The sequence below is a fragment of the Lissotriton helveticus genome, chromosome 1_2, assembly GCF_964261635.1.
Source record: "Lissotriton helveticus chromosome 1_2, aLisHel1.1, whole genome shotgun sequence".
Lineage (NCBI taxonomy): Eukaryota > Metazoa > Chordata > Amphibia > Caudata > Salamandridae > Lissotriton > Lissotriton helveticus.
The window spans coordinates 212,578,101-212,595,945 of record NC_136058.1 but is presented as its reverse complement, the minus strand read 5'-3'; the positions used below and the strand labels follow the sequence as shown (position 1 = coordinate 212,595,945).

Below are 17,845 nucleotides of genomic sequence, written 5' to 3'. Positions count from 1 at the left end.
TTTACACAACCTTGCTGCATAAATTTGTCCTTCCCTCGCGCATAATTCCACTGGAAGTTTGCGATTGTGCAGTCGCATAATTCCAGTGGCCCTACTTATTTTCAGCAAATATACAGTCTCCCCGAAAAAGACATTTTCTGCGGTGTTAATTTTCCAGACCTACTTCCTTTTCCCCATTCCCTTCCCGAATGCCTCGCCCTTCAGAGAGGAGCACAGGTGGCACAGAGGGGCACACCTTATCTTCTGAGCTGTTTGGGAGGACTCGCATGAGTCACAGTGCTCTGCAAAGCAATGCTTTAATTCTGGCTTTACACAATGTACACAGGATGCTCCTTGTGAACTGTGCGAGAGCTCACAGCCGACTCCAGTTGATTCTATTGTGATTTAATCAAATGCCATTATATTAACACCTCAATCGGTCTCTGGACCAAAGCAATTAGACAATTTAGAATTGTTTGTTTTCTTACTTAATCACTATTTTTCTTGCACAGGAATCGGTTGACGCGCAGAAGAAGGTTACTAACAAGTGCTTCAAAGTTCACCCGGCACACACTTCGCTCCCAGTCATGGACAGCGCCACTTCAGCCCCCGGCGGCACCGGTGTGGAAAGGAAGACGCTGGGTACTCCGGACATCATCGTGGTGGTGGCGTATTTCGTCTTTGTTCTGGTCGTTGGGATATGGGTAGGTCCACAGTTACGTTGCACTTGTCAAAATTCAGTTTAACACACTTGGGAGCATATTACCAAGCCCTCGATAAATGCGTTAGCGACTTTTTAAAGTCACTAACGCATTTATTTTCATTTCGCACTATTCCCAATAGTCTCTAACCTGAGTTAGAGACGTATTCTTGACGTTATCTATCACCCCGCGCTGGGGGCGATAGATAACGCTAATAGGATGCAGGGTGGGCGTTCCCACGTCCAACCACATGTAAAATGTGGTTGGAGGTGGTAACACCCTATTATCAAGGCAGGCGTTGGAAGAAGGAGACCTGCGATAAACTCGTTTATCGCAGGTCTCCCAACACCTGCTTTGATCAGGTGTTAGGCATAGATAACATGGGGGTGTGGATCATAAAGCTGAATCCACCCCCCCATATTATCAATGCACACATTAGCACGTGACAACAACGCTTGTTTTCATGCGCTAATGTTCCATATCGCCGACTATCGCCGGATTTGATTTCGCCTACGTGATGCGTGTTGATAATTACGAGCTATCACGGCGAAAAAAATCCTGCGATAGCCGGCGATATGAAAATGTGCGATGTGCGTTTTGTAACACACATCTAGATAATATGCCCCTTGGAACGCTCAAACAGAGCCCGAGGGGTGGCAGCTGTCAACCCCTCCCTCCTCCCCACATCTTCCAGCATATATGTGCTCGGAGCCGCTGTTTATGCAGGGGCACCCGACCCGTCAGGCAGAACTGGGAGGCTCAGATTAACCCAGCAGTGTCTCCAACACTGCACAAGCATGTGTACAGTGGAGATATTCAGCTGACAGGGTTAACGGTATTGTTCCTGACCTAGCATCTAAAAATTGACACTCAAACTCCTGTCTTGGGGGTTTGTTCCAGCCCCTGACGTCATATAATTCGCTTTCATACCGAACATAACCCCTTTCTGACTGTACAGACGCCATGTAGAAGACATCCCATTGGTAAAGACAGAAGGAAGTGCACAGAGAGCTGTATGTCTCCCTGTCTACAAGCATTTATTTTTTGAGTTCCCAGTATTTTATTCAATTAAATAAAAAGACATACAATCAGATGTCATTGGGATATAAGTAGAAGGTAGACATACGATACAATAATGTTGAATAGATGATATACAAATTTATTTGAAAATATTGTGGAACTTCATTCACTTAAGACTGTAGTGTTACAATGATATATAAAAGATAGCTATGAATCCAGCACCACTTGTAAGATCAGCCCATGTAGGGTATCTAACAACATGCATATATGAGTGGGTGCAGATGTGGAGAAATTTGCACATATCACAGCATTCCATAGATGGGGAGTGTATATTGTGGGTTATGTATATCATTCTGATCTATCGCCTTGTTAGGTCTCGCTGAGTCAGCGGGCATGCGCTGCTCAGAGAGACATTTAGTAGCGGCTTTTGGAAGTGCTCCAAAAGCGGCCACGAGCTTGCGCTCACGCGCACAAGCATGTGCGCTCCTGCGCGCGCATCCCTTGCATGCTTTAGCTCATCATCGCGATCACTTTTGCTTACACAGCGTTCGTAATCGCGAAGAGTTTCTCTTTCACGGACGTGTGGCATTACTATTACTGCAGCGTGGCCAATGCTTGTTGCTTCTTGCAATTCCTCTCGCATTCTTATTTTGTAGCAACGACATTTGCAGGCTTCGGTTTTCTAATTATTAGTTCTCTACATCGCCGAAGGTCCGTTTGTCCAGGTAATTAAGTTCCCCTTGTGCCTACCTTCTTGCCCGCAGGGTAAGAAAGTAAGGGGCAGATTCATTTACTTTCATGTATGTACAATCCCGTGGTATGATCATGCCGCCCTCCTCCCTTTTATCTGCGGTCTGAGGAATAATTTGTTTCAAATTGGGTCTTCCTATTTTTATTTGTGAAGGATTTGCAGGGACTTATTTTGCATGACATCTAACCAGGTCTCATACATTTGTAGTGTTTTATTTTTCCAGTGTTGTAAAATTCTTACTTTCACCACGCAACTACACACAGTCAACATTTCAGGGCAGACTCTTTCATACTCCTATGATTTTCCCTTCCACAATGATGATGCCGGTGGAAGTTAAGGTGGAACGACGGGATTGGAAGATAGGGTCACAGTTGTAGCTTAAGTTGTGATGTTCATGTCGTTAGGCTTTGTGCTGTCACCACTAGTGGCGCCCTATCAGCTTGATGTCAGCATGTTATATGGAATTAATTAATAATACTGAGTGTGGATGCAGGCTGTGACTTGAGCAAGTTGAAGCCTCGAGTGGCTCATAATGGACCTCACTCATCAAAGCTAATATCACATTAGCTACTTTTCATCTGCTTGCATGGTTTAAACCATCTATTGCTGAGGGAGGGTTGAGGTAATAGGACACAGTTGAGGCTTTGACTCGGAGAGAGAGAGAGTCTCTCTCCCGTCTTTCTCCCGTCTCTCTCCTGTCTTTCTCCCGTCTCTCTCACGTCTTTCTCCTGTCTCTCTCTCTCGTCTCTCTCTCTCTCCTGTCTCTCCCATCTTTTCCTGTCTCTCCCATCTCTCCTGTCTCTCCCGTCTCTGTCTCTCCTGTCTCTGTCTCTCCCTCCAAATGGAACACTGGGGATTACAGAGACTCCAAGGGAGACTACACCTGGTTCTCATCTTCATCAGTGGTTGTCCTAGATCTTGCGTCAGTTTTTACAGGCCCTGAATTACATGAGTGCTAATAGTTTACGGGTATTATACTTGGAATGCCTACCCATCCTCCAGTACTTTGTGTTCTGGTGACAGTGGCTCCTTCTCATATTGCAGTTCTAGCCAAAGTTTGTGGCTGGGAGACTTTTTAGCATCTTTTGCTTGGACAATGTAGTGTTATACGAGAATCTGAAGTTGTTATCTTTTCTTTATAAACTGCTTATTTTACCTTGTGATGGGTCTCTTTCTAAAAAGAAGCATTGGCATAGCCAATAGGTCACGCCTTTGGGATATTATAAGTGTTTAGCCATGCAACAGTTGATGTTGCACAAAGGATATTGTGCTGCATAATTAAATACTTATAAGGTCCCAAAGGCGAGACCTATTGGCTATGCCTATGCTTGTTATTTTTGCCTCTGGAGTTTTATACAGCGCAAAATTGCCCGAAGGTATCAGAGTGCTTTACATGAGCACCAGTTGCTTACAAAAGTACACATATTTTTTTTTTTTAGGCACAGGGAGATTAAGTGATTGGCCCAGAATCACAGGTTGTTGAGCGTCCCTGCCGAGACTTGAACCCGGTTTCCCTTTGTCGAGTTGACCACTCTAGCTGTAAGATCACATCCTCTCCCAATATGCCTTGAGGTCCGGGAGAACAAGCAAAAAGGAATTGTGGTTGTGAGGTGGGGAGGAGGAGCTGTGGGGGAGGAGTGAGGTTGAGCAAGAAATCCAGAGCCCAGAAGTGACTTTTTTCAGACACAGGAGTCTGGCAGAGGATGAGTTATCTCCTCAAATGTATTCTTTCCTAAGTATTTGTCTGAGGAGTGCCATGCTGCACTGGAAATGGAGAGGGAGGGGGAGGAAGGGAATTGACTTTTAGAGTGCAGTGCATGTGCCCATCTGAGGTATGAGATCGATGCCAACCAGGTGTGATGAGAGGGAAGGTTGAATGATTTCTATTTTGAAAGGATAGCTTTCACTGCAATGGTTAAAATAAGGAGCCGTATCATTGACATTAAGGGTCAAAGCAGTCACTGAGGCCCAGGGACCAAGAGATATCATAGGAAAGTTTAGAGGTATGTGTATATCAAATCTTTTTGGTAGCTTGTCCTGTATCGGACGCCTTTATGGTTCCAGGAGTCGACATTCAAAGAATGTGTTGGGGTGAACCAGTCTCCAACAATAGTCAATCTCTCGCAGGTTTAGTTTATGTAGCCTAGATGGGGTCCAGTGAAGCAGATTCATTGTGAATAATTTGGATTGTTTGAGATGGGTGAAATTTAGCGGATGTGTCCTGCCGATAAAGCGGCAATAATTTTATCGTCTGTTCTTGATAATATGCCCGAAGTTTTTTCAGTTCCACCTTAATCATAAGGAAAACTGCAGAAATTAAAGTTAGGGAGGGCATAAATAGCGGCTAATGCCGAGAAAGGAAGTGGATCGTCACTAGTATTGTACAGATCTTGGATCAGCCTGATGCCTTTGAAGGCCTTCGCATTTGCAACCTGAGCTTCAACTTCAGTCTTAATTTTAGGGTTATGCCATAGTGATGCCCATCTGGAGTTATGGATAGGCTCCAGCACCTTTCGGTACAAAAGTTTAGGAGCATTCAGGGTATCTGTAAATATTCATTGGGAATGGGGTCGCAAAGATGTGGACATTGTAATAAGGGAACATGTACTTAAGGGAGCACATATGTCCTGTTCTATCTCCAACCACCTGCCGGTATTGGATGTTTCGAAGGCAAAAAAGCACATTGTGCCATCAGGAAGGCTGATTGGTAGAGGCTCCAATTTGAGAGATTACAACCACCATAGGAGAAACGTTTCCTAAGGGATTTGTAGGAGCTCTCACTCTTTTATTGCTCCACAGGAAATTTGAGGATATTTTAATATGTGAAAAAAGGAAGTAAGAGCATAGAAGACACAAAATCTACTATTGGGATGATCATTATCTCGAGAGAGAGACACCCAGCCCTTTGTGCAGGTTTATCCTAAAACTTTTTTCATTTTGCCTTCTATTTTTCTGACCCTGTTTTTGTTGGCAGTAGGACTCTGGGTATTTTACCATTGCTGATCAGTGCGAAAGTGCATACGCTTTCTGTGTGATTATGATTGGTTATCCAGGATTGGCATATCTGATTTACTGGTAAGTACCTAGTAAAGTGAAATGTGTGTTCCAAAACCTGTAACTCAATGCTACTAGTGAGCTTGCAGCACAGGTTGTGCCACCCACATGAGTAGCCCTGTAAATGTGTCTCAGACCTGCTATTGCATTGTCTGTGTGTGCAGTGTTTATCTGCCTTGCCAACTTGGCAAGTGCACCCACTTGCCAGGACTTAATATTCCCTTTCTTTACATGTAAGGCACCCCTTAGGTAGGTCACAAGTTACCCCCATGGGCAGGGTGTAGTGTATGTGAAAGGTAGGACATGTCCTGGTGTGTTTTACATGTCCTGGTAGTGAAATACTGTGTATTTCATGTTTGACTGTTGAAAGGCTGCCTGTCCCATAGGTTAACATGCTAGCTGCCTTTTAACATCTTACAAGTGCAGCTTTCAAATGGGACAAAATAGAGAAATGGAGTTTAGGCTCTCTGAATTCAGAATTTGATAACACACCTTTTAGTAAATGTGTTTTTTAAATTGTGTGTTTGAAAATGCCACTTTTAGAAAGTGGGCTTTTTCTCGCTTTACCATTCTGTGTGCCTCTGCATGTTTGTGTAGTCACCATCTGGTTTTGGAGTGACATGAGCTGGGCATGTGCATTCTCTCTAGAAAGTCTCAGGGGTGTTGGAAGAGTTTTCTGCCTTTCCTGGGTGACTCATAGACAGGCTGAATAGACAAATCTGCATTTAGAGTGGTGGGATGAGTTTTCGCCAGCACCTGACTGGGCTATGTCTCCTTTGAACAATGCTGTCTCCTCCCTCTGTGGTCAAGCTGGACCAGAAAGGACAAAACCGGTTTGCACTGAGCTCAATGAAAACATGGGGTATAAACCCCAGAGCTTTAGGTTACTTTTGGAAACAGGAGACCCTGCCAAGAAGAAGAGCTGAAGAGCTGTGTGAGGAGCCCTACTCTTTCTGTTGTGTGAGAAGAGGGTTGGCCGGAAGTTGCTGCTTCTATCTGTGGGCAGAGGAAAAGGACTGACTCTTTTTGCCCTACTGTGGTATCCTGCTTGAGAAGCTTTCCAAGGGCTTGTGTGTGCTGGCCTCGTCTTAGACGTCTCAGTGAAATCAAAGGCTTCAAAAAGATCCTTGCTAGATCCCAAAATAACCTGCCTGGAAAGAGAGCTGCGTGAGGAGCGCTACTCTTTCTATTGTGTGAGGGGTGGATTGGCCTGTAGTTGCAACACCTGACTGGAGCAGGAGAAGGACTGGACTGTTTTTCACCTAGTAAGCATGTTTTAGGAGCTTCATTTTGTGGCACAAGTCTGTGGAGATTGCTTCCCCTTTTAAGAAGGACCACTCTCAACAAGCGAGTGGTGAGAGGTTTATTCTGTTGTTTTGGCAGCGAGAAAGGTGTGGTGAGAGTTATAGTTGCCAGTGACCTTTTATCAAAAGTCAGCACATAGGGAGTGTGGCTTTATCTCCCCATGTAGCGTAGATCTGAGCGCTACTTATCCGGAAGGAAGATGGCTGATGTTTGTTCCTGGTACGGCCCCTGTCAGCAGGTGACCGGGGGGTACAGGGCAGAGGAGAAGGGTCTCTGCCAGTGTAGGCAGTATGACTAGCCATCGTAAACCTCTACCTACTTCAGTAACCATGATCCCAGTGTGACGGCACCACCGAAGGGAGACCAGTGCAGGGCACATTTCAGAGGCTGCCAGCATTTCTGGGTGTTGCAGACTCCCCAAGCTGGCTGCAAACCTTTTGTTTGACACATTCCATTCCTGCCATCCCAAGTAAAAGCAGAGCGGGTCCCCCAGGACGCGAGGACCTCTCTCGTTCCCTGCAGACTTTGCCCCACTCTTCGGGCGGCCTTTGCCTGTCCAGACTAAGTGGCTGCATTGTGTGTTTAGCAGTTGCACCTTGCTCACAAGCTGCTGCATTGGCTTATCCTGCACGCAGGGGGCCCCATCAAGATCGCCCTGCTGCTAGTTATAATGTGTGAGTGCCCCCACCATTCCTGATAAAACATAACTGGGGGGACACCCGTCTCTTGACTTGGCACTACAGGGCGGATCCTCAACGGAGGCCCCGGTAAAACTGCGCCTTGAAGAAGGGCTTGGAATTACTGTATTTCCCAGAGTAGGCATTCCCAAACTTCGGCAGCCTGCCTGTTGGGCATAAACACGTCCCTGGCAACCAAGCCAGAGTACAGACCATACCCTGCTATTCAGAGGGCTAGTATTACGTGTTCCAATATCCCTGATGGTTGCTGAGGAGCTTAGAGAATTACCTTGTGATTTAGGCACTACTGTCGATGATGAGGGTTTTCATGTGGTTTCCTGCACTCTGAATTCAGAACCTGTACATACTGCATAGTACCAAATAGGAGCACAGGAGTGAGGTGCCCTATTGGCTGGTGGTGAGGTTATAGTAATATGCATTTGGTGATGTTTCGGTGACTTGTTTATGCCTTTCCGTAGTGGTGAGCGAAAGTTTGGTCCTTGATGGAATGATGCCCTGAAGTTGTGATGTTTGTTGTTTTTCCTCATATTTCAAGGACTGGCATAGTATGCCCAGCAGCCAAAATTTATGTATGACCAAACCTCCATTTTAGGCCTTGATGTGTTCTAATGTAAGTCGTGTTTATGCCTCTTACTGACAGGATAACAAATACTCTTTCAGGAGCTGCCTAGATGCATTGTAATGTCTTCTTTTCATGATGTGTGCAACCTCTAAGTGTTTACTTTATTTCACTAATTGTGATGTTGTGACAATTGCCTAGTTGACAAAGTGATTTATTTGATTGTGGTCTATGTGTTATAGACAATATATGAATTACTTTTATATATTACTGTGTGGAGTCTCTTTTGTAGTGTATTTACTGTGTCACTGGTGTGTGTTTGTGTTGAGCAAACACATTGCCTCTGGGATAAACCTGACTGCTGCTCTGTCAAGCTAAAAAGAGGGTGTGCAGGTTTTTTTGGGTGTGTAACTCCGTTACCCTGACTAGAGTGGTGGGTTCTGCCTGTCTAAGCTGCATAACCAAGCCAACCAGAAACACAATTTCTAACAGCCACCATGAAATGAACGTAAGTGACCAGGAGGATAGCAGATCCTTAACTTTGGAAATGGTCTGTGATTCATTGCACTGAGCTGTTTCACCTATGTCGCTACAGAAAAAAAGTACAGAGATATTTAAGATGTTTGGGCTGCCATTTAAGTCCTGAGTCACCCAGGTGTGAGGGAAAGCACAGAGGGTTTAGAGGAAATACCTCAGTTGTCTCTCTATTTAAAGTATATCCAGAGACCTCTGAGGATGTATGGATAATGTTGGTAATGCTCTGAAATTCGGTATTGCATTTTCTGTGTCCACTGAGTAGATAAGAATGTCATCCGTGTAAGCCGCAGTTTTATGACTTTTAGATCTGATTTGGAGGCCTTTAATCTACGGGGCAGCATTGACTAATTTAAGTTAGCGGTCAATAGCGATTAAAAAAAGGAAGGGCGATAGAGGAAACCATTGTCTTGTACCTTGGTGTTGGTCAAGGTATGAGGTGGTGGAACCCTTTATCCTTTATCCTAATATTTGCCTTGGGATTCACTTAGAACACCATAACCATTTCAGCGAATGAGTGGCTGAGGTTATCGGGCTCAAGGATAGTGTGAAGAAAATGCCAATATACTTTATCAAATGCCTTGTCGGCATCAAGTGCGACCCGTGAGAGAAGAAAGTTGGGACTTTGCTATTACAGGATCACAGAATGTATGAATATTGTCTCTGGCAAGTCAACCCTTCACAAAGCCGGTTTGGGAGTTTTGTATAAGTGTTGGTATGCAATTTTCTAGTCTACTGGCTAGTATTTTGGCAAACATTTTGCCTCCATGTTTAAAAGTGAAGTAGGACTAAAGTTTTTAGGATCTGAATGATCTTTTCCTTCTTTGGGAATAACCACTTTTGTGGCTTAGCACGCCGTGCCGAACATCTTACCATGGAGAGTGAAGTGGTCAAGTGTGTTTTTGAGGTAGTTGATGACCGATGGCATAAATACTTTATAAAAAGAGATGGAAAACCATCAGGACTGGGCCCCTTACCCGTCTGAATTGATTGTATTGCTTTAACCATTCCTTCTGTTTCAATTGGCTGCTTCAGATGTGTTCATCTCAGCATCGGAGACCTAAGTCGCCGGGAGAGATTCAGAAATTCTAGGCTTTTTAATTTGTCTCATAGCCTTTGTGGAGTGTCAAGTGTACCATAGAAGTATTTAAAGGCCTCAAATATCTCTTTAGTTAAAACATTTTGAGAGCCTTCTTGGGCCATGATATGTGTAATCTGGTTGCTGCAGTTATTACATTTAAGAGTGGTGGCAAGCATTTTCCCAGCTCTATTGCGAAGCAGCAGTTCTCTAGGTTTTTGTCTATGAACACTACGATATGCCCCATTGCTTACAATGGTATTGTAGGCATACTTCAATTTTTTGATATCATTGAGTAAGGTCTAGGTATTAGAGTGTCTGAAAGCCTCTTCTTTTTTTTTACTTTAGTACCTAAGGTATGTAGTGCTCTCTTAATTTCACAATTTTTAGCTTCCATACATATAATAATATGACCTCTGATGGCGCATTTAAACGTCTCCTACAAAATTACTGGGGATTTGACAGAGTGTTCATTTTCTCTAAAAAAAGAAACCTATTTCAAGCTTAAGATCCTCAATGTCCCGATCATATTCTAGTATCTTTTTGCTTAGCCAGAAAACTTCATTACTGCTTTTATCAGGCAGGATCTTGATGTACATTGAAACCGCAGCATGGTCTGAGTTGAGAATGGGGTGAATCTTAACATCTTGGAGGTGGTGTGTGCAGCAAAGATTAAGAAATTGTTTATGTGCCCTAGAAATTCTAACTTTGAAAGCAGAGTGATGGTCCAAAATGGGGTCCATAGGGGGATTGAAATCCCCACCTATTATCATTTTGGAGTCTTGTGGGCTATCTGCACATTTTTAATTAGGGTATGCCAGAATAAGGGATCACCTATGTTAGGGGCATAAAAGTTCATGATATAAAGATCATACATACTGTTATTTATTCTAGTAAATAACCATATGCCATTGGTACCATGTTCTGAAGTGATTACATGTATATTAGATTTTTTAGAGAGTAGAGTAAGTACCCTGTTCTTCTTCCCACATGCTTCAGAACAAGTGAGATCAAAAACACAGCCTTTCCTCATTAAAAACGCTTCCTTAAAAGAAATCTTATTTTCTTTGAGTAATACTTTATCCGCGGCTAGATCCTTAATGTACTCCAGAGCTTTGATTCTTTTAACAGGGTGGTTCAACCCCTTGGTGTTCAAGGAGACAACATTTAGTGAGGACATTGGACGATTTCCGTAAGTGCTGATTGGCAAGTCAATCTCTGAAATAATAGATCTAGACAAAGATAAAAATCAGGTTATCATAAAGACAATTGGAATTCCAGGTACAATATAGTAATCCGTACAAAAAAGGGTTACCTAGAAACGGAAATGCAAGAGCATGTGAAACACACAAGTAAACCCTGTAGGAGCAACACTTCCTGCCTGCATTCAAATGACTATCTATATATCCTTCCAGTAGAACAACAACATAGTATTAATCCGAGTAGAACTTGATCCCCTCCGTTCAAGGTGGAATGACAAGATAAATCCTGTTGTTCTTGAAGCGAAGGATTAGGTTGGTATTACTTATGTCAGTTAAGTAGGACTAACAGTGACGAAACCTATGATGGCAAATGGTCTACTTAGTAAGTCTCACTTAGGAATGTGGTTCTGCGCCTTTGATGGGGGGAGAATCATAATCCTCAACCCAGGTGTCCATAAATACATATCAGGACAAGGTACAAAAATGGTCTAGTACTTAATGTCAAATAGTTTATCGCTAGTTGAATCAGAAATTATGGGTATTGGTGAGATAAAACCAGTGCCTTCTCCACAGTGTTATGGGTCTAATATGGACATATGTATAAAGAGGTATGCTATTAGGAGAGCCAGAGTGAATAAACCCAATCACAGTGTTTCAGTAAACTAACATGGATAGGTCACCATTTCCTGGGTGGGCATTTGACTACAAATGTGAGCCTGGATGCACCTAGGGATGACATAGGATGATCACTTATAGAACTTGTTAACTTACAGGTGAGAGTATATATCTAATTATAATCAATTCACAAAAATCATTGCATGAATAGTACAAGTGAGGTTAAAAAAGCACAGCAGAGCAACGTTAGGCAAGCAACATACAAAAAATAGAAGAAACGTCAATGAGGGAAAGATGCCATGATCTAGAAATTGAAAACAGGAATCCTTGCATAGTGAGGAAATGACTCTCAGCAAAAGGATATATCTAAACTGTTGATGTAGGCACAGGATCACAATCAGGAGGAGCCAGTTGAGTGGAGCATTGTTGAAGAACCAGGAAGATTGCCAGAGTCCACTTAATATTCCAAATTGTTGTCTAGGAAGGTGGCTAGTCAGACGGATCTGAAAAGATATTGGTCTGACCTTTAGATGTGATTTGACATTTTTAGAAACCAGAGAATGAAAATGGAATCTTTATCTCCATAAATTATTTCCTGAGGTTCAGAAAACCTTTGCGTTGAATAACCATATCTCTAGCATAGTTCTGCAAGATGAAGGTCTAGTGTTCTTGCCATTTAATCATGCGTACCTTCCACATATGTTACGGGATTTGTTCTGTGTTGATTGCATAACAGTTAAAAGATCAGTGGTCTGGGAGTGGGCATGTTTTTCAGCTTAAAGGCTGGGACCCCATAGGCTCTTTTGATCTCAAAGTCTTTGTTGAAGGAGATTTGAGGGATCCAGGTTACTAGGACGTTGGCTACAGAGTTGGCAGAGTTTTCAATACCTTCAGGCAGTCAAAATAGGCAGCATCATCTTACATTCCACCATCTCCTCAAGGACCCCTGGGACCATTTTGTTCAAGTATTAATTGTTAATTTAAACACAGCTAGTCCTTATTAACATTATTACAAAAGTGCACAAGAAAAAGGATTTTGGAATGTTCACATGCATTCAATTCAACACGGTTCTCATTTAAGAAACTCAAATGCAAATGAAATATTAAACAAATTGTCAAATCTAATTAAATATAACTTTATTTGATTCACTAAGCCATAAAATACATTAGCGTCACAATTCATACCTAATTAAAATCAACCATTTAATAGTTAAAAAGTGCATAAATCCTTTTATAATATCATATACTCTATTTCACGGCTCACATAGGCATCAATTTAACAGCATTGAAAACTACATTACAAACATACAGCCCCTAAAATAAGAACCCACTCTACAGTGCAATACCTTTCTCCCTTATTTTCTCTACTTGTAGTAAACATTTCACAATATAGAACCAAGTTAGACAAGAAATAAATTGCTGTGAATACAACTAAGCCGGCCTACATAATACAAAATATAAAGTTTTACAACGTTATAATATATGCTTTTCTAGGCAAAGCAAACAATTCATAGAAAAATCATACGAAGTGCACATGACTCTGAAAAGCTATCATATGTGAAGGGAGGGCCCCATTCACAGAACTAACTTAAGACAAAATCCAAAACTTACTACCATCTTGGTGTTCACAGAAGACACTTATTCATTTTGGTATTCACAGAAGGCACTTACTCATTTTTGTATTCACAGAAGTTAGGAGTCCTACCTTTAGGAATCCTAAATGCCTTCTGTGAATACCAAAAGTCCTAAAGTTAAGATTGTTCTCAGTTTAGGAGTAGCAAAGTTAGGACTCCTAACTTTACTACTCCTAAACTGAGATAAATCCTAACTTTAAGACGTTTGGTATTCACAGAAGTCATTTAGGAGTCCTAAAGTTAGGAGTCCTAACTTTACTACTCCTAAACTGAGAAAAATCCTAACTTTAAGACTTTCTGTATTCACAGAAGGCATTTAGGAGTCCTAAAGTTAGGACTCCTAACTTCTGTGAATACTGAAATGAGTAAGTGCCTTCTGTGAATATCAAAATGAGTAAGTGTCTTCTGTGAATACCAAAATGGTAGTAAGTTTAGGATTTTGTCTTAAGTTAGTTCTGTGAATCGTGCCCGGAGATAATAGCCTATAGGACATATTATCATAGTTTAACACCTATAAATAATTAATAGTGTTCAGCTGAAATCCAGCCCATAAAAGCCTATGAAATGCATTCTTTAGCATCTTAAGACAGGGCTGCATACCTGAGACAGTTAATAGAGGACTGTGAGCCACCACAGAAGCTTTATGTGATTTTCTTAATTCCCTCGCTTCTGTTCTCACCTGCAGGTCATAGTAGTGAGGTCCCTTTTAGTTATATCGCTCATGGACTGAATGGATTCCCAAACAATCAAGGCATGTCAATAGTACCACATCATCTCTTGATATAATTCAACCAGGGGATCTGTGGTGCTTCCCCCAGGATCCGAGCAGTCACTTTTAATCTTTCTATTCAATGAAGCCACCTCTTTAATCCATACAGCTCTCCACAGCTGGAGAGGAGCTGCATACATTTTGTCTTCAACAAAAAGAATGCCTAACTCCACATTTCAAATAAAATTAAAACAACTGTGGGGAACTGAAAGCATCTTTTCCAAGCACCTATTATCATCTTGCCAAATAAAATCCACGTTTGAATACTACCAGATGCCAGCCCCACAAGTTACTTCTGTAGATAGTAATCATTACTTTGAGTGGCTTGGTGCTCAACCTAGCCGCAAACCTAAATGTTGCCAAAATGGCTTTATCTAGGTATTATTGTTGATTCTCCAACAAAGTTTCAGCTTTTATTGCAGACCTTGATAGGAAAATGTTAACCCATGAAGCAACTGTGGACCAATGGAACCACACCTCCTGCACAGTTCCTTTTAATTAAGAATTGGTTCACTCCATTCACAGTACCAGCTGTTGCATGCAAAGCAGAAATAGGAAGAAACATAAAACAGAATTGTGCACCCTAACAATGGAAAGTCATTTTGCTATTTGCGGTTTGGAGGACAATCTGAGGCACCAGTGATAGATATGGATCATGGTGTCCCCCTTGGGGCAGTTGTGACTCCACCACAGCATTGATTAAAACTGTGCTGCATATTAAATAGGTGCCAATCTTCTGTATGGGACTTCTCATGGAACCCCTTATCAAAAGAGGTGCCTGCTTCATATATAGAAAAGCCCTGATGAAGTTAAATTCTTTTGAACGAAATGCATTGTCTGTTATCTTGGCTGTTTTTTATGGAAAACACCAATTCTCAATAAAGAATACTATAAAGAGCCAAAGGACTGTTGACCTTCCATTGTTAGGGTTCCCCATTCTGTGTAATGTTTCTTCTAGATAGGAAAACGTATTGGCAGAGAACATCTTATTGCCATTCAAAAAGTGAGCACCAGCTTGTTTATTTCCCACTCGGCTATACATATTTAATGATTTAACTATGTTAACTTCAGACCCAAGTGGTCCATACAGAGGGAAACAAAGGGAGATATTCTCAAGAACGTGTGATAATTACCGCAAAATAAGCTTAACGCAACTCTTCATATAGCAGTCTATTGCAGGAAAACAATGCCTTGTTAACTCAGTGTTCACAACACGGAGGTACAATGCGATAGGCCCACGACAACGCATCAAATGTCCGCAATAAAGACAACGCGACCCCGCAAAAATGCAAAACACCAACACAAAAAAAGTTGCGATGAGGCCGATCTCGAAACAAAAAGCAGCGAATACCAGCAACTGGCTTGCACATCCCATGCGTCAGGCGGGAAAAAGCACTATAAAAGCAACAAATAAAACACACCAAAACCAATTTTAACTGTGTAGCACAATGGATACACCAGGACCGAGTGCAGAGGCCAACACAAACCCCACATGCCACACAGACCACCACCAGCAAGGAACTTCAGGGTCGGGGAAGGCCAAGGAGAAGAGGAAGACGGGGTGCAGTCCGCTGCAAAACGAGATCAGCGTCATGGAGGTGACAGAACACTACCATCAACCGACCCACAATTAGACTAACGTGAATGCAGTTGGAGTGTCGAGGAGGTCAATGGAGGAGAACAAGAGGCGCTGGCATGATGTAAAAAGCAAAACCAAGCACAAACCTGCTGCCAACAGGAAGGCAGCAACAGCGACAGGAGGTGGAAGTCCTGCACCACAGGAGGAGTTGGAGGAAATGGAGGGCATAGTCATCAGTGTGGAGAAGGTGCAAGGAGGTGGGAGTACGGACACAGCTCAAGAGGACCTTACACAACATCAACAGGGTGAGTAACAACCAGGGACTTTGGGGACGGGGGGAGATGAGCACAATGACACACATGCACAACGATGTGTAGCACACTGCACACCCACAATGACCCAGGATCACGTCCCTGATCCGTGTGGCACACTGCAGCACACGCACATAGTAATCACAGCACATCCCACAACAATGTGGTACAAAGTGCAACACAGACACTGCCAAATAGGGGACACAACTGGGTCCACCCATGCGCAGAAACAGGCCAATCACATCTAACAGAGCAGGAAACTGGGAGATGGAAATGTACATGTACAACCTCACATGCGTCACATAGTCCAAATGTCCACTGTCCTGCATCAAATTGTCAGCACCTACCAAACAGTCACAATGTACATTGTCATACAGTCTGCATGTCAGCAAGAACAATGTGCCAACATACATGTCAACACCATGTCAACATTGATGCATCTCCCCTTCACATTGCAGAGGGACAAACAACACCTCCAGCAGAGCATACCAGACAACTCATCAGTGATGCTGAAGACGACCACCACATCTTCGACACTGACACCCTACAACATCTCATGGACATCTTAGGCAACCCACCCCCAGGAGCAAGGCAGCCAAGCTACATAGTGGAGACCCCAGCAACTGCACAGACCACACAGCAGGAAGCACCCGCCACCACGGCTGGCTCCCAACACTCCACCGAGGCACACATCGCATTCAAAAACCAGGTGTCAGAATGCCAAAATGAGGTGTCCAAACAGGTGCGGGTGGGGTCAGAGCGCATGGAAGCCAAACTACATCACATACGTGGTGTCTAAGTCCCATCAGGGACCACCTACACCTCACAAAGGGGACCCACACTGCGACAGAGACACATGCATTTGCACATTTCCTGTACTGAACCACGGCCAGAGCCTCGGAACACCATTCACACACCCATGATGGACCACCATACGACAGCCCAGTCCACTCCTCTTACGTATTGAGTGGGTGACAACAAAGCTACATGTCCACGGTCGTACCCGCTGCCAGTGGGGGCATGGTTGCGACCGCTGTACACAGCACAATGTAATGTTGGGTTTGTGTTACTATCCTTGTGGGGACTTGAGTGCGATAACACACTCACGCTGTGGGGACTTGATTGCACTGTGGGGACCTGAACCCAGGTCCCCACAAGGCAATGTCTTCTAAATGATAAAGAATGACTTCAGGAACATATGTGCCGATTTTTACAACATTTAAAAAAATTGCCTTGTGGGGACCTGTGTTTCATTAAGTGTGTTTATATTTTTGCTCGCTCTGTCCCTGTAGACAGGAGGTGGTACTGCAGCCTTAAACACACTTTGCATTTAAACACACTTTGCTCACCAGAAACAGACTAGCAGCAGAAAGGATAGAGATTTCGAAGTAAAAGCTGTATAGCCCTATGTTTATCCAAATATTTTTCATTCAAATTAACATTTTCTCTATTTATTAATATAAAACTTTATTGCTATGAAGCTTTTGAATTTAGACTATTCAGGTCTAAAAATTGTTAGTGGTTTTATAGGATTACTATAAGCAATTTTGGTCAGTATCGAATCCCAGATTACTTTATTATAGACATTTAATCCTTACCTGCAATTAAAGAATGAAGGTGAAAGACAATGTGATATAATATTAACTGATTTTCTTGCTTTTGGCAAGTAACCTGGGGGCATCAATGGCAATTGTTAGTTTAACCCCTTCCTTGCTGCCGTTGGCCATTGGCCGACGGCAGCACTACCTCCCCAGTGCTGCCGTTGGCCGATGGCCAACGCAGCCCCGGCCGTTTTGCAGAAGTGCCGCACTGCCGCAAAATCGCGGCAGCTGTAAACGGGTAAATGCTTATACCAAAAATGCAGAGCCTTTATATTGCTTTGCCTTTGTTTAAATATTACTATGCAACACAGAATATGTTCTTTTAGATTATGGCTAGATGATTGAGAGAATAGCGTTGTTTTGTGGTAAAGGCTACATTCTCTCAGGCAGCTAACTGAAGCAATGTTATGCCCACCTTGCAGTAGCCTTGAAGCACTTTGGATGAGATACATAGG

General features: G+C 42.9%; 1 protein-coding gene across 1 annotated transcript in view; it reads left to right on the top strand.

The window, feature by feature from the left end:
- Nucleotides 1–499: 499 nt before the first annotated feature.
- The window catches only part of LOC144799857 (sodium/glucose cotransporter 4-like), an 803,794-nt gene continuing 786,448 nt past the window's right edge, over nt 500–17,845 (top strand). Inside the window, exon 1 of the mRNA XM_078671442.1 lies at nt 500–683. Within this exon, the coding sequence (XP_078527568.1) occupies nt 567–683 (117 nt within the window). The 5' untranslated portion in view covers nt 500–566. The remainder of the gene's footprint in view (nt 684–17,845) is intronic.